Here is a 17,401-nt window from a genome sequence, read left to right on the forward strand (position 1 = left end):
AACTCTTGCTGCCACGAGGCGCACCGAGTTATTGTAACTTTCTCACCCCTTCGAGGTACCCATTCACAGCTGGATGGACTGGGACACATGGTCCCAGTACTTTGTCCAAGTGTACTGCACGTTGCTGTACCCGCAACTAGGTGTTTGCACGTATTCACGTGGCCATCATCTGGTCATTTACCAACGGATTCGTGGGGTCGTTTAAGTGCACAGGGTTGTGTACTGCACACTAGGGCTCGTGACAACACTGAAAGAGTCTGCACACAAAGTTTACTCCCAAGGGTTTTACCACCGGTCACAGGCGGGCTCGATCCCGGCACCTCCAAGCTCGCTGGATCACTAGCCTGGCACCTTAGCCAGCTCGCCCACCACGATGTATTGGAACAAGAACTCCACCATAACTGGAAGGCAATATCTCAACCTCAAATTCAACGTGTGATACAGTGAGTAGAGAGGAGTGTCAGAGATGTTATTGCAGTTGGCGGAGCTTACACCAGATACTGTTCTCGGATTATACTTAGGAAACTTGAGGATTGTATACCAGAATCGTGAAAATTACCTTTTTTGTTAACGCCATAGGACCACACTTATCAGCACTACAAAATGAGTTATTTTTTGCCGCATTTGCTTCTCTTAACAAACTAGTTTTTCGTTCCCTTTGTTTTAAGTTTTGCCATTAAACTATTCCTTGAGGGTCATTTAATACGGATAGTACGTTCAATTGAGGATTGGATAAGTTCCTTTGCTATGGTTAAAGGTAACATATTGATGCTATGAAAAATAGAGGGTGCGATCCCTTCCTAATGTATATACATATCTCTATGTATTAGGTTTATGGATTCACAGCACTTGCTTTCATCTGACTGTTTGATTAAACCTTTCATTAAGTCATTAACCTATTCAGACAATGACCTACTTTTCAGCCGATCCGAATTTCTCGTGTGAAAGTGAAAATAGACACCACAAACAACTATGGTTGCACTGTATTCCAATTCCTTGTTTCATAAGAAAATGGTTTTACAAATGAATTTTAACTCTAAACTTTAATAACATCGTATTTCTGTATTATATGGCGAGGTGTAGGCTGCATGACCTCACTAAGACGTCACAGACTGCCCCTGTTTGATCAGGTAGTAAAATGATTCACAATGCATCTGGATATGTGTTCTTTGCGCTTATTCAGTGTAGTTTTGTAACACACAATGCGATTGATACAATATCAAGTCCGTACCAGACCGCCAAACTTTTCTAGCGGCAGAGTCTCGTTTTGAGATTGGCACGATTTCCAGGTTTCCGTTTGTCAGTGCTCGCTGTACAACAGAGCTCGCTGCACTACCTGTTTGCAAGGATTATAAGGAGCGTACTGTTGCAATATACAACTTCTTAGATGTATCAAATAATATTGATTAATATTTATGCATCCAGTTAAATGAATTGGTCTCAAAATTCTTGATTGGTTATTGCACTAAGTTGCGCAATAGGAACGAGCCCAGTCAGCAGGAAACGAGACTGTTGTGTAATCAATGTTTTGACTTGACATCTGACCTAAACCACTCTCAAAGACTTTCAACAAGTTCGTCTTCTCTAACCTTCTCTAACCTTCTTTAACCAGTTTCTGAGCATATGCTTCCCATAATGCCGTTGAGTGAGTGAGTTAACTTTTACGCCTCTCTTCCCACACTCCGGCACAGCGATGACTTAACATAACATCACTGCCACAGGCTAATTTGCATATCACGTGACCGGACTTTTCTCTTGTTTGTAATCAAACGCGCATATTCATTATAAGAAGAGACTGGACTCACGAAAGCTTTTCGGCGCTCTCTTCATAATGTTTTACATTGTTACATATATATTCTTCCACAACTGCGACAGTAAGGTCTATGACAGTACATATTTAGATATCAAACTGGCTGCATCGTTTGCTCTCCATCAGCTTCGATGACAGCACGTGGAGCCGTACAACCTATGTAAACAAAGGATCGCTACACAAATCGAAATAGTGTTACATGTTTTTGGATATTTTCTCAGTGAAACTAAACCATTCTATTAAAGATGTTTAGTTAGATGTGTAGACTCGTCAAAAATAAAACAGTTAAAGTGATCTGTACATTATATTGAATGGACATTGCAAGATGTGACGAATCGTCACATTTTTCTGGCCTGTGGCAGAGATACTATGCTGGCTTGCCGCATGGACATCTGGGTAGGAGAGTGCTCTCTTCCAGCAATATCGTGGCGGGGGACCAGAAATGGGCTTCACACATTGTACCCATGTGGGGAATCAAACACGGGTCTTCGGCGTGACGAGCCAATGCTTTAACCACTTGGCTACTCAATCGTCCCGTTAATGCTGTTGAAGATATGGTAATAGTTGGTACCAGTCTGCTCATGATCTTATTGTCGATATTTGCATAAATGACGAATGTTGTGACTGTCAACTATGGCGGAACCTGGCAGTCACAAGAGTCATTTAAACGCTTGCAACGCTCTCCTGTAATAACATAGCATCAATGGAATGGGGGTTTTTTTTGGCTGTTTTCCGTAGGGGGAACAACATAGTATGAAATAGATATCACAATGTTGATGCAAAAAGGAGTCATCCAGAAAAATCACTGTATACACAAGTATTAGTGTGAATATTTTCAATTAATATTTACATTTTTCAATGTGTGACATGTTCTTTGTGACTATTCCGTACGCATGCGAGTGCATGAACTAAAATATACAGTTCCACTCGGATAAATCATGAATACAATATAGAACATAAAGGAATACACAGTCATGACTTAATACCAACTGAATAATGCTGTAACATCAAGTAGTTTGTTAAAATGCTAATCCACGTAATATCATTCAACATCACAATCAGCAATTGTGATTACATCTTTTCTGTTCCTATACCATTGTGATCATAGAGCATCCGTTCATATACACTGTGGTCATATAACATCCGTTCATATACACTGTGGTCATATAGCATCCGTTCATATATACGTTCATATACACTGTGGTCATATAGCATCCGTTCATATACACTGTGGTCATACAGCATCCGTTCATATACACTGTGGTCATATATCATCCGTTCATATACACTGTGGTAATAGAGCATCCGTTCATATACACTGTGGTCAAATACATCCGTTCATCCGTGGTCATATAGCAACGTTCATATACACTGTGGTCATATAGCATCCGTTCATATACACTGTGGTCATATAGCATCCGTTCATACGTTCATATATACACTGTGGTCATATAGCATCCGTTCATATATACTGTGGTCATATAGCATCCGTTCATATACACTGGTGGTAAGCATCCGTTCATATACACTGTGGTCATATAGCATCCGTTCATATATAGAGCACTGTGGTCATTTAGCATCCGTTCATATACTGGTCATATACACCATGTAGCATCGGTTCATATACACTGTTCTGTGGCAATACATACCTAGCATCCGTTCATATACACTGCATGGTCATATAGCATCCGTTCATATATACTGTGGTCATAGAGCATCCGTTCGTTCACTGTGGTCAAGTATAGCATCCGTTCATATACACTGTGGTATAGCATCCGGCATCCGTTCATATACACTGGTGGTCATATAGCATCCGTTCATATACACTGTGGTCATATAGCATCCGTTCGCATATACACTGTGGTCACTGTGGTCATAGCATCCGTTCATATATACTGTGGTCATATAGCATCCGTTCATATACACTGTGGTCAATAGCAGCATCCGTTCATATATATAGCATCCGTTCATATATACTGTGGTCATATAGCATCCGTTCATATACACTGTGGTCATATAGCATCCGTTCATATATACTGTGGTCACTGTGGTCATAGCATCCGTTCATATACACTGTGGTAATAGAGCATCCGTTCATATACACTGTGGTCATATATCAGCATCCGTTCATATATACTGTTCATATACACTGTTGGTCATATAGCATCCGTTCATATACACTGTGGTAATAGAGCATCCGTTCATATACACTGTGGCCATAGAGCATCCGTTCATATATACACTGTGGTCATATAGGCATCCGTTCATATACACTGTGGTCATATAGCATCCGTTCATATCATCCGCATATACCGGTCATCATATACACTGTGGTCATATAGCATCCGTTCATATATACTGTGGTCATATAGCATCCGTTCATATACTGTGGTCATAGAGCATCCGTTCATATATACTGTGGTCATATAGCATCCGTTCATATACACTGTGGTCATAGTAGCATCCGTTCATATATACTGTGGTCATATAGCATCCGTTCATATACACTGTGGTCATAGAGCATCCGTTCATATACACTGTGACCATGGAGCATCCGTTCATATATACGTTCATATACACTGTGGTCATAGAGCATCCGTTCATATATACTGTGGTCATATAGCATCCGTTCATATATACTGTGGCCATGGAGCATCCGTTCATGCATATACTGTTCATATAGCACGTTCATATACACTGTGGTCATATAGCATCCGTTCATATATACTGTGGTCATATAGCATCCGTTCATATATACTGTGGTCATATATAGCATCCGTTCATATACACTGTGGTCATATAGCATCCGTTCATATATACTGTCCGACCTTTATCATATAGCAGTCGTTCATATCACTGTGGTCATATAGCATCCGTTCATATACACTGTGGTCATATAGCATCCGTTCATATATACTGTGGTCATATAGCATCCGTTCATACATACGTTTATACTGTGGTCATAGAGCATCCGTTCATATACACTGTGGTCATATAGCATCCGTTCATATATACGTTCATATACACTGTGGTCATATAGCATCCGTTCATATACACTGTGGTCATAGAGCATCCGTTCATATACACTGTGGTCATAGAGCATCCGTTCATATATACTGTGGTCATATAGCATCCGTTCATTTATACTGTGGTCATAGAGCATCCGTTCATATATACTGTGGTCATATAGCATCCGTTCATACATACATTCATATACACTGTGGTAATATAGCATCCGTTCATATATACTGTGGTCATATAGCATCCGTTCATATACACTGTGGTCATAGAGCATCCGTTCATATACACTGTGGTCATATAGCATCCGTTCATATATACTGTGGTCATATAGCATCCGTTCATATATACTGTGGTCATATAGCATCCGTTCATATATACTGTGGTCATATAGCATCCGTTCATATATACTGTGGTCATATAGCATCCGTTCATATACACAGTGGTCAAATAACATCCGTTCATATACACTGTGATTTTATATGAGTAAAGACTAGTCAGAGCACTATTGATGCCCCATCTTTTTATATACTGATGTCACAAATAGCATCCGTTCATATATAGAGTGGTCAATGGTAACATCCGTTCATATACAAGTGATTTTATGGAGTAAAGACTAGTGCACCTTCTGCCAGGATCCGCCATAGTCAAGGTTCAAATTCCCTGCACTACAAGCGTCCACCAATGTCAAGTTTACTGCTGGGTGGACAAAGTCAATGCTGAACAAACTCACCTGCCTAAGGTGAGACCACATGTATCACATGTACTTCGTTGTGGGGAAATTCTCAGGAGTCAAGCAAGTCTGGATTCCTTTAATTGGAGATGATATAGACAAACCTTTTAAGGGGCACTGTTAAGAGTGTAGCGGAGTTAATAGTGTAGCAAAACCGGTATTAATAGTTAACACTTGGTTGGCTGTCACAGTCTTTAATTATCATACTACGCCCCTAACCATGTTAGGCAACCCATGACGAACTGTTTAACATCGTTGACCAATGGTTTCTGGGGCAACCAGCTACTCTCAGACAAATGCGTAAAGCAGACAAGCTCTGAACGTCAAAACGATTAACAAATCATATCGAACGTACATACATTGAACGCACATTGATACAATGACATCAATGTTCCACCAAATCAAAACAGATTAGTGGTTACAAAAACCAACATTCCGAGAATATTTACCTTAATCTTGACTGACCTGGAAAAGTCTCGGCAAATACCGATTAACTGTGAATGGGATGCTATTCCCATATGGAAAGCTTTAGTGATAATATACTACAGGAATAAAGTAACTGTACATTATTTGATGCTATGCCATTTTTAATGTAAAAAGGGTTAATAACATAATAAGAGGGTTCTCCTTAATCACTGTTTAACTGTTGACAGGATAATAACGAATACTGCATGATTTGACACTAGACATCGTGACACACCTTTGAAGAGATGTGGTGTCAAACGTCAGTTTACAAATTCAGTATCGTGTGTGTCCACCATTGACGTTGATGCAGGCTTGACAACGACGCATAGACAACGACGACATATAGACGACACTAAGCGATTGAAGAAAGCTTGGGGAACATTCTGATACATGTCTAAACCAACGCTTGTCCCAATTAACAGTAGTTATAAGCACAGCCCAGTGATACGAAACTAAAAATACGAAGCTAAAATAATCACTCCTGATTGTGGGCTTGACGTACACGTCTCTCCATTTCACCCCAAGCGTGTTCGATAAGGAACAGGTCCTGCTGTCTCAGGAAATCTGTCACAGCACGAGCGACATGTGAACGGGCATTATCTGAAGCGTGAAGTTACGTTTTCTGTCCTGGAATGAACGGGTGCACATGAGGTCCAATGATCTCACCCCAGTATCGCAGACCTGTCAGATTGCCATAGGGCCTTTAGTGAGTGAGTGAGTTTAGTTTTACGCCACTCAACAATATTCCTACTATATGACGGCGGTCTGTAAATAATCGAGTCCAGACAATCATGTGATCAACAGCATAAAGCCTCGATCTACGCAGCTGGGATACGATGACGCCGTTAGACGCCTCTTACGACAATCATAGGTTACTGAAGACCAATTCTAACCCGGGATCTCAGTTGTGTTCGACCATGAGATTTCATGTTTCCCCATACCATATCGCCACCAAACTGTCGACGTTGAACAACGCACGCGTCAGCATAGCGCTCATCTCGCCGTCTCTACACCGTTGCCCAGCCGTCTGAGCTGTTGAGATGAAATCTCGACTCGTCAGCGAGCAAAACACCATCCCAATCTTGTCTCCTTTGCCGTAGATGCTGTCTGCACAGGCAAGACGTGCCTATCGGTGACGTTGGAGCAAATTGGACGTATTACGCAAACCACCGGGGCCGGATGTTGTGCTCCGTACGGTACTGGAACTGTTTGGACGTAAGCCAGGAATGGTCCGAGCAACTTGCAGTCTGGAATCAATTCCTTAGATGGGTCAGCCGAATGTGGTTGCTGATGTGACGTCACGCGTGGACCGCGGGTCGAGGCAAAATCTCGCGTTTCCAAAATGTTGAAAACGTCTCTATACAGATGAGATCGTGTTTCGATGGTCACCAAAATGTCAGACCACTTCATTTTGGGCCAGTCCAGTTTCCAGCATCTCCCATTTAAACACATTCTGTGTTTATACTGATCAAAAACGTTAATAAACTGATCCACTTTCAATTCAAAGCACTTTTACATGTAATAGAGCACACTTGTACTAAGTCAGTGCAAAATTTCGAATTGCAGAATCGGAAAATCCATTCCATTTTAGTAGCACCATTAGCTTTTTCTGGAATTTAGCGTCTGGGCCGTCTGGTTTCCTAGAATTGGTTCGAGAGGCGGGTTGAGTAACAATTACCGCGAGTGCTGAGATGACTGAATTTCTTTGAACGGGTAGGATTCATATGACTTTTCGCAAACATGCGGGGTTCGGGCAGGGCCGGATACAGCTTTTGAGAAAGGGGTGGGTTGCACACTTCATTTTTCACGAAAGGTTCAATTGTCATTTGATGAACTTTCAGGACAAAAAGGGGGGGTGCGCGCCCCTACAACGTAGGAGGATCTCTGTGTGTGTGTGTGTGTGTGTGTGTGTGTGTGTGTGTGTGTGTGTGTGTGTGTGTGTGTGTGTGTGTGTGTGTGTGTGTGTGTGTGTGTGTGTGTGTGTGTGTGTTTTGTCCTTAAGTTTTATCAAATGATCCTACTCTGTACAATAATATATTTAATATATTGCCTCGTGTATCTACTTTCCACGTGTTACCTGTACTGATAGATCCGCCTATGGTTCGGGGAATATTTCATCTTTTGATGACTCGTTACTATCCGCCTTAACATAGAAGCAATATGTGGGACCATGCTTTCTACGTCCGTCATTTCAGACATGGTTAGACATGACAAGCACCTTTGATATGAAATGTCATATACTGGAGATGAGAGTACCGTATTTGCGATGCGAGTGCCGAACTCTAATGAGAACCAAGTCTCTAATAGACGGAGGTATGGTCATCTCCTTGATATCAGCTTCACCCCAAATCATCTCGCGTCCATCTCACTAAATTTCTTAATTTACTCAGGGTGCCTCCTCCATCGTTGCCTTTTAAAGGCTTTTCTTGTTACTGTGATTCGTGAGCGTAATTCTTGACTCCATTTCTTTGTTTACTGTGATTCGTGAGCGTATTCTTGGCCCCCCATTTCTTGTTTACTGTGATTCGTGAGCGTATTCTTGACTCCCATTTCTTGTTTACTTTGATTCGTCAGCGTATTCTTGACTCCATTTCTTGTTTACTGTGATTCGTCAGCGTATTCTTGACTCCCATTTCTTGTTGTTTACTGTGATTCGTCAGCGTATTCTTGACTCCCATTTCTTGTTTACTGTGATTCGTGAGGCGTATTCTTGGCCCCATTTCTTGTTTACTGTGATTCGTGAGCGTATTCTTGACTCCCGACTGCTGATGTCTTCCTTACATGAGGGTTATGTACTAAATAGCTGTGGTATTTCAGAACCGTTTTGTCACATATTGCCTGTTCCAAATGGATGGACACCAGATCGTATAGTACATTCTTGTCGCTCGAAGTCCGACATAATTACCGAGATGGCAAAGTCTGCGGATCAAAAGGTAAGAGTGTAAATAACATATACAGATACATAATACTACTCTGCTGCAATGACATCTAGTGGTCGTGAATGTTTTGGAGGACATGTTTATGAAATCGAGTGCTCTGACTTCACAACAATATTCAAATGGTATTTTTACCTTTGAATGTACCGTACATAATGATGATGTGGACAAACAGGAAATATTACCTAATAATATTTGCCTAACATTAGTAACACCCATCTGTAAATATTTACAACGTAGGCGGATCTAGAGTGTGTGGGGGTGTGTGTGTGTGTGTTTGTCATTTAAGTTTATCAAATGATCCTACCCTGTACAATAATATTTTAATATATTGCCTCGTGTATCTTTTTCCACGTGTTACCTGTACTGATAGATTTGTGAGATCTGCGATTAGTAAAATATATTTTTCAATACCTTATCTATTTGTCAGTATTCAAAGATATGTTATCCATTTTGTACTTGCCTATAACTTCAAAGATCACAGTCATCTAACAATCTATTAATACTACGACTGCTACTGTGTAATGCGACCTTACATTAGACGGCCATTGAGGTCCTACATCACAGCAGTCTCGGACCGGAGTGGGTGGGTTACACTGTGTGACATGATCGAGGTCAAAGACTTAAGAAGAACCCCTCACTGTGTACTGAGTAAGTGAGTGAGTTTGGTTTTACGCCGCTTTTAGCAATATTCCCACTGTGTATTAAAGTAAAGGCCTGTTGTAAACATGTTCCACATGTTGCAGGGCCGTGATGATCTGCTCTTCCTTGTCGATCTCGGTGACGTTGTAAACAATTACCGGCGTTGGAGGAGACTGCTGCCAAGGGTGACGCCGTTCTACGGTATGTGATTACTTCTAGGTATATCCATTTAGAGAGCATGACTGAGAGCAGAGACCATATAATCTATTATATATACCATAATCTATTATATGGTCACTGCTGAGAGAGATATTAGTAGAGTCCAGTAAATGTACCACAAAATCACTGTCTTAATGATAATACTTATCACTATTTTGGAGGGACTTTATATTGCGCATTTGATACAATTTTAAAGGAAACTTCATTCCTGCTTTCACTGGGTATTTGTTAATAAGCGTCGTCAATGTAATAATAGTAATTATAGTCACACATTTGCCTTCAAAGGGTCAGGACAATTTGTTGAAAATGAAAGCAAATGTCATCTGAACTTTATTTGAAGAATATGTGAAATACTTGAATTCTTAGTTAACAATTAACTAAAAAGGCGTACTGTTTATCATCAGTCGTGCTTTGTAATTGTAGTTGTGAAAACTTACTGACCGTATCCTTATCTTTACACGTTATTCCATGACTGTAGCTGTCAAGTGCAATGCTGATCCCAATATTGCTACGAGTTCTTTCCCAACTTGGAGCCGGCTTCGACTGTGCAAAGCAAGGTACAATCTTGTTCTAATGGTTAAAGCATCTGTGTTGCCATTGAACTTAATTTGGTTCGCAGAGATGCACGAGGTCTTGCTATAATTAGCATATGTTCGACGTATATTTGTGAAGGAAATGTTCACTGAATATAGTGAGGACTGTTGAATTCTGTAGTTGTATTTAGTTAGACCACACTTAGCATGTTGCCATACCGCCAGTGCCGTGGCAATGGAGATCCGGGTTAAATTGGTCTTCAACAATCCCTGCTTGTCGTTAGAGGCGACTAACGGATTGGTTGTCGGCTCGCTGACTTGGTTGATGCATGTCGCGTCCCATTTGCATAGGCTGATGCTCATGATGTCAATCACTGGATTGTCTGATTACAGACGGCCGTCATTTCATCCTACCGGGTACCCATTTGCATGTTGTGGATTGCATTTGATCAGTGCCATAAATAAGAAACCTGCAAAGGCAGTAAGAAAATGTGTCAGATATTTCGAACCTATTTATCATAATTATCAAAATATTTTAAAGCCTTAAATCTTTACAAAACACCTATCCAGTGACGTTATACTGCTTATCCTACCTCCTCCTTTCCTAAGATTTCAATATTTGCAGGGCGAGATAGGGACCGTATTACAGATGGGCGTGTCCCCGGCTTTCAGGAGTTGTGTATGCCAATCCATGCAAGCAGATCTCCCACCTTGAGTATGCGGCAAAGAATAATATAGATTTGATGACCTTTGACAACGAGGCTGAACTCTACAAGATCAAGTCCACGTATCCACTAGCTTAAGGTAGCAAGCATGTCAAGCAGAAACCCTTCCGGGACTATTTGATTGACGCGCGATGCTTCGGTACATGAATTGTTTTTAACATTGCATGTGCATGGTGGTGGATAAAGGGGTATTCGGTGAACTACCATCGAGCTGCTCTGATCTGTACCAACGTTGAGATGTTGCCCGAATTTCTTCTTTTGTCTTCTTTCTGAAAGGGTACACATCATTTGATTTTGTTGTATTTTTTTTTTGGACAGTGCTGTACAACATCACTGATGAACTTCTGTTGTAACAATTGCCTTATGAATTATATCAGATGTCTGTGGGTTACAACAGATAGATCCTGAAAGATCACAATAAGACATTGATGATGACGACTGCTATTGTAACCATATGTCAGTTGACTGCTCTGATCTGTACCAATTTGTCTCCACGAAAGCCACGCTGATCTCTTATATTAATGCTAAACACACAAAGTACCTTACTAAAATGAATTTTTAGATGAAAATATATTACAATGAGAACATGTCATTTATTCTTGCCATCGAGTGCACGTTTGGACAGTCACAGATGAGTGACCTTTCGCCAGTTTGGCACAGCAAGAATAATTGATGACAGTGACCCAACAATTGTTTTAATTGTGATTTATCAAATTAAATAATGCATTAATTTAAAAGCCGCAGATAATTACTTATCCAGCTAACAACATAACTATGCATTGGAATTTAGTACAGAAGACCTAGTTGCAATATGGAAGCAAACTGAGGTTCTTACCTAAAAAACAAGCTGGCTTGTTGTCACCTCGACAGTGCAGGCAGAAAGAGGAAGATTTCAGGCTTGGGGGTCCCACGCTCCCTCTTGCCCCTGTCATGTGACAACATAGCCCCTGGGGATTGGCTAAAAGACTGTTGCTGTGGAGACCATGGCACCAGTGCCTTGAGCCCCAGAACCCTATCAGATAGCTGGTAAAGGGCAGGATTTTGGGTTACTTGTGCAAAAGACTAGGACAAAATATCCAGCCTTTACATTTACATTCGGATGACCGTCCTACGCCATTATGGTGTTCTGACTGTGTCATACATTCGTACAGAGCTTTAGCACTGACGGACATATTAGAAACTGGTTAAAGCGTTCACTCGTCACACCAAACACCCGGGTTCTACTGCCCACTTGGGTACAATGTGTGAAGCCCTTTTCTTTTACCTACCACTGTGATATTGCTGGAATATTGTTAAAAGCGGGATTAAACCTATATCACGCACTCACCTATATCATGGTAATGACCTACGTTCAGATGATGACGGACTTCCGTCGTAAGCCTGATTCATTAGGTTTCTCCCGCTCCAGTCCAGTTCACCTACATGTCGAAACTTTGCGGTTTCAGAATGTATTATAATGATCCAGTTTGCAATATCATCATCGCCTTGACGATCCACAGATGTTGTTGAAATAATTTTGTGGGAGTCACACTAAGTATCAGTAGTAGACAGTAAGCTGGATGAGTCACGCCGGTAGGGGCGCCACTGCGATCATCAGGTGGGCAAAACAAGCATCATGTGCGATTTAATGTGCACTACGAAGGTTTACTGGGGTCGGTCATACACCATTTATCTTGGTTCAAAATGCCCTCGCTCTTTATATTAGATATTCTCTTTTGAAAGAGCACGTTGCAAATGTGTGGTCTTTGACGCCGCTTGTGTTTGTAATGTCCCTAATGAAGGACGTGGGTCGATGTTTTTCCTCTAAACATGATTATGCTGATCATGAGCCTGGTAGATACCTTTCACAATTCCCGTGCATTGTCGTTTCCAGTATTCTGTACCTGTGATAGTGAAAACAAGGCATTGTGTATACTTGTGTCCTATGTGTCCTTACCACCAGTTTCCACGTGGGTAGCGGAGTAGAGGACCCGGAAGTGTTCGTCGAGTCTCTACGGAGAACACATCTTGTGTTTGAGATTGCAGCGAAAATGGAATTCACTCTTAACACCCTGGACCTTGGCGGGGGCTTCTATGGACACGAAGGAGCACCAATATGCTTTGAAAAGGTAAAGTATACTGCCTCTTCTTGTGCAGAGGGCGAAAGAATTTAGGTGGAATCAGCAGTTTGTGAGGCGTAGGAAGTGAATGGAGGTGATAGGTGAACTGTTACAGTTGCCACGTACGTTATTTCCCAAATACAAAAAGAGCGATAGACACGCGCACACGCATCAAAACAAAACACACGGTTACCTCAGCAAATGAGTGTCGGTGATATGCCTTGCAGTATGTGCTATATTTCTAGGTTGCCGCCGTGTTGAATACATCTCTGGATGAGGTATTTCCCTTGAGCTCCAATGTCAAGGTCATAGCAGAGCCGGGACGGTACTTTGCAACATCACCCTTCACTTTAGTAACAAGTGTGATTGCAAAGAGGAAGTGCACGACCCCCACAGAGAAAACAGATCCACATGAACGTGAGCAAATGTTTTCAGCGACCGTTTTCAGCAATGCCACGTAGTATAACGGTAAAAATAATGATTCAAGTACAATTGGAGCATAACACGAGCATCACTCCTCCGTCAACCTCAGCTCTTACGACCAGCATAAACTCTTAGAACCTATGCTTAAGCAGAGTCTCCTCCAGGTCGATCTGCACGTACATATTATATATGTATGTCCTCTGTAGAGCAGAGGTGAACGGAACCAGGACACATAAGTCAGTTTATTTGTAGTACACAAATTGGCCATCGTAAGAAAATGATAAATAAAGAATAAACAATTTGTATTAAGAAAGCATAATCAATTCGCGAAATATAAACTCACACAAGTACATTATTGACCATCAAGGTATTGACCGAAAACGTTCATTCTGTTATTCATGGATATCATGCTTCCCACGCTTTGCACGACCTCAGTTTACACGTGCAGCATCGACAAGCGACCTGTAATGAAGGTAAAATATTTACGTTTGAAAAAAAACCCACTGAGGTGTACTTTCTTAATGTTTACCCCAGTCGATTTCTCTTTAATCGGATTAAGGATGTGTTTGGTTATCATTAAGACCTTTCCTTTATTGAAATCAAAGTAATGACAAAGAAATAATAACAAGATCGGTATGTTTACAGGAATGGCTTAGATGTATTGTATTCACAGTGACGACATTGGACCCGGAGAGGCTCGGCAGCGAGAAACCAACTTACATGTATTATATGAACGATGGTACATATGGATCGTTCGGTATCGTTCACTTTGAAGACACTCGCTTCATACCACGATTAGTCAAGGTGAACTCTTTATGTACAGAACCAATACAATTATAACTAAACCCATTGCATAACTTTGAAGTATAAAGTGAAACCAATGATAAAAACCCAAAAAGGTAGTTTGATGACCCAAGCCATAAAAGCCTTTTTACAAACTAGGATATATTCAAATACTACATTTACATTATTTATTCAGCAGTCTATGCCTTACCTTTTGCTTCAAAGAAAGATTTTATTATAAGTTAATTCAAAACAAACAGACCTATGCAAGCGAAGTGTTTTTGGCGGGGAAACGATAAATTATTTTATTGAGTGATTTCTACATTTTCAAATCGCTTCAAGTTTGCTTATTGGAGTTCATTGGTATTTTGTGGCAGAAACCGGTAGCGAGTGACGTAAGGAGCCAAATTTGATTTGAACACATGCACCCCAGATTCCACTGATCGTAGGTTCACTGAAGTTTCAGACCTGTTCTCATCCTCTGTATCACAAGTGCTGGCATTTCGGTAAACCTACACGAACCGCTTGATCCAATGTCGTGGTTCGCGCGATTTCAAATTATCCGCCCTTGACATTTACGAGCCAATCAAACATCGAGGTAAGGAATAAGATTCGGTAAGGGGGATAACTCACATTGTCAAGAAAGCAAAGCCACCATTAGTATTAATTAACAGGGAGACATCCTTTCAATAACAAAAACACATTCTTTTGCGTCTCAGTCAGTTTTTCGTTTCGTGTTTCGCAAACTGTGTTGTAATGGAAGTGGCCGCCATGTTGCTGACATCGTCGACCCAGCATGGAGGTGTGTTTGTAGCGTAGCAAATATAATTTGCTAATGAAAAGTAAGGGCAGGTAATTTTGAGACCACGGGACTACGCCAAGGAATCCAGAGTTAGGGCGGATGTTAACCGAAGTGCGAGACCTATATATACCGAGAGGGGATACTGTGTTCATGGATTTCTCATCATTGGGTAACATCTTCCGGTTTGGCCTTTCCAGTATTCTGACACGTAATACAATAACGTGAATTCTGTTGAGAAGCTCTCAACGTTATCCTGAAGCATATTTTTCTTCCGCCCAGATCTTTTCGTAATGCAAAACCTTAAATGAATCAAGTCTGTATTTCCTGATTTCTGAATTTCCGAGTTCATTGCTGCCCCTTTTCAGTTTAAATGGACCATTTAAGTTTTATCAAAATTCTATATATTCAGACTTAGTCCACCCTGAAATCTGCGTTTGAACCAACTGATCGTTGAGTTCAGCAATTTAAAGACTCTTACAGAGATATCATTGCTTCAGGAACCCACTAGTGATGTGACCTTCACATCCAGCTTGTGGGTCCGACGTGATGACAGCATTGACTGTGTCCTGAAGGAAGTCCCTCTTCCCGAACTCCAGATCGGCGACTGGTTCTACTTTGAGAACCTGGGCGCCTACTCTATCAGTCTCCAGTCACGGTTCAACGGAATGCCGGTGCCCGAGTGTCATTACATGTGTGATGAAGATGTCTGGTAAGGCGGGTGATATGCACTTAATAACTCACAAGGCACGAGTGATTCAGGAAAATATTATAACGATGAAATAAATATTTTCAGTTTCGATCATTATCGAGGAATTAAAACAAGTCCCAGTGTGACATAGTTTCCGCATGCATTCGTGCCTAGTGTGTTATTCTGTCTATTACCCATCATCAGATTAAAGACTGGTTTCAACGAATCAGCTGTTTTTGTATCAATCTGAGGAATCAGAAAACACTCAATCATTAAACTGCTTTTCTCAGTCAACTTCTTGTTACGCGTGAAGTGTACAAGTAGGTCAAAAACCTTTACAGATCACTTTATTCAAGTTATATGCATCTCTGAAAACTGCCTAGCATTGAAAACAACTAGACTAAGTGTAAAAACAGGTTCAGCCAGTGTTTTATCAAGGCTTGTTTTGACAATCCAAGATCTCGTATTCAGTTCTCATGAAGAGTGGAAACACGGAGAACTGGGCCCCGTTTCACAAAGCTCTCGTAAGCCTAAGATCTCGTAACCTTTCTCGTAGCATTCGTACATCACCTTGACACGACTGACTTTGTAATGCTTCTGTGATGACTTGCAGTTTAACTCACATCATCTTGACACGACTGACTTTGTAATGCTTCTGTGATGACTTGCAGTTTAACTCACATCACCTTGACACGACTGACTGTGTAATGCTTCTGTGATGACTTGCAGTTTAACATCACATCATCTTGACACGACTGACTTTGTAATGCTTCTGTGATGACTTGCAGTATAACTCACATCATCTTGACACGTCTGACTTTGTAATGCTTCTGTGATGACTTGCAGTTTAACTCACATCATCTTGACACGACTGACTGTGTAATGCTTCTGTGATGACTTGCAGTTTAACTCATATCACCTTGACACGACTGACTGTGTAATGCTTCTGTGATGACTTGCAGTGTATGAATGTAATTTCTATTTCTAGGAAAACAGTTTTGAAGCAAAGACAGAAACCGATGAATGGACATCGTTCTGAAAGTACAGTAACATCCTCCAGTTTCCTCTCCTGATTCCCAGCCGATCTAGATTGATGTTTGACTTGATCTGGTCGTCCTATTTATGGAAACGACGCTCATGATAATATTCAAATAATACCGGTTCTACTTTTAGTACGGAATTAACAATCTTGTAGTACGAAAATGGTATTGCGTTTCTCACATATTGCTTTTAAACTTTGAAATCTCACAATTAATCAATATATCTTATATGTAACGATATTCCAATTGGTGTCAGCGAGATTCACAGACCGAAGGATTCGGTTTCATTAACAACAGACATATTCAGCGAGATTTACAGACCGAGGAATTCAGTAATATTAACAACAGACATATTTAGCGAGATTCACAGACCGAGGAATTCAGGAATATTAACAACAGACATATTCAGCGAGATTCACAGACTGAGGAATTCAGGAATATTAACAACAGACATATTCAGCGAGATTCACAGACCGAGGGATTCG

The 17,401-nt window shown here is 40.9% G+C and overlaps 1 protein-coding gene and 1 long non-coding RNA gene across 2 annotated transcripts; both read left to right on the forward strand.

The window, feature by feature from the left end:
* Positions 1-8,935: 8,935 nt before the first annotated feature.
* Positions 8,936-14,443, forward strand: LOC124256732 (ornithine decarboxylase-like). Its single transcript, XM_046690695.1, is given in 8 exon segments — positions 8,936-8,959; positions 9,709-9,805; positions 10,302-10,318; positions 10,320-10,380; positions 11,029-11,143; positions 13,024-13,189; positions 13,426-13,597; positions 14,277-14,443. Coding segments are annotated over 8 exon segments (819 nt in total).
* A 1,305-nt stretch (positions 14,444-15,748) lies between these two features.
* On the forward strand, positions 15,749-17,079 carry LOC124256730. The gene is made up of 2 exons (XR_006893071.1): positions 15,749-15,897; positions 16,865-17,079. It is a non-coding gene; the product is annotated as an uncharacterized LOC124256730 (long non-coding RNA).
* Positions 17,080-17,401: the final 322 nt, after the last annotated feature.

This window comes from Haliotis rubra, unplaced genomic scaffold (assembly GCF_003918875.1).
Source record: "Haliotis rubra isolate DU_JTF1 unplaced genomic scaffold, ASM391887v1 Scf638, whole genome shotgun sequence".
Taxonomy (NCBI): domain Eukaryota; kingdom Metazoa; phylum Mollusca; class Gastropoda; order Lepetellida; family Haliotidae; genus Haliotis; species Haliotis rubra.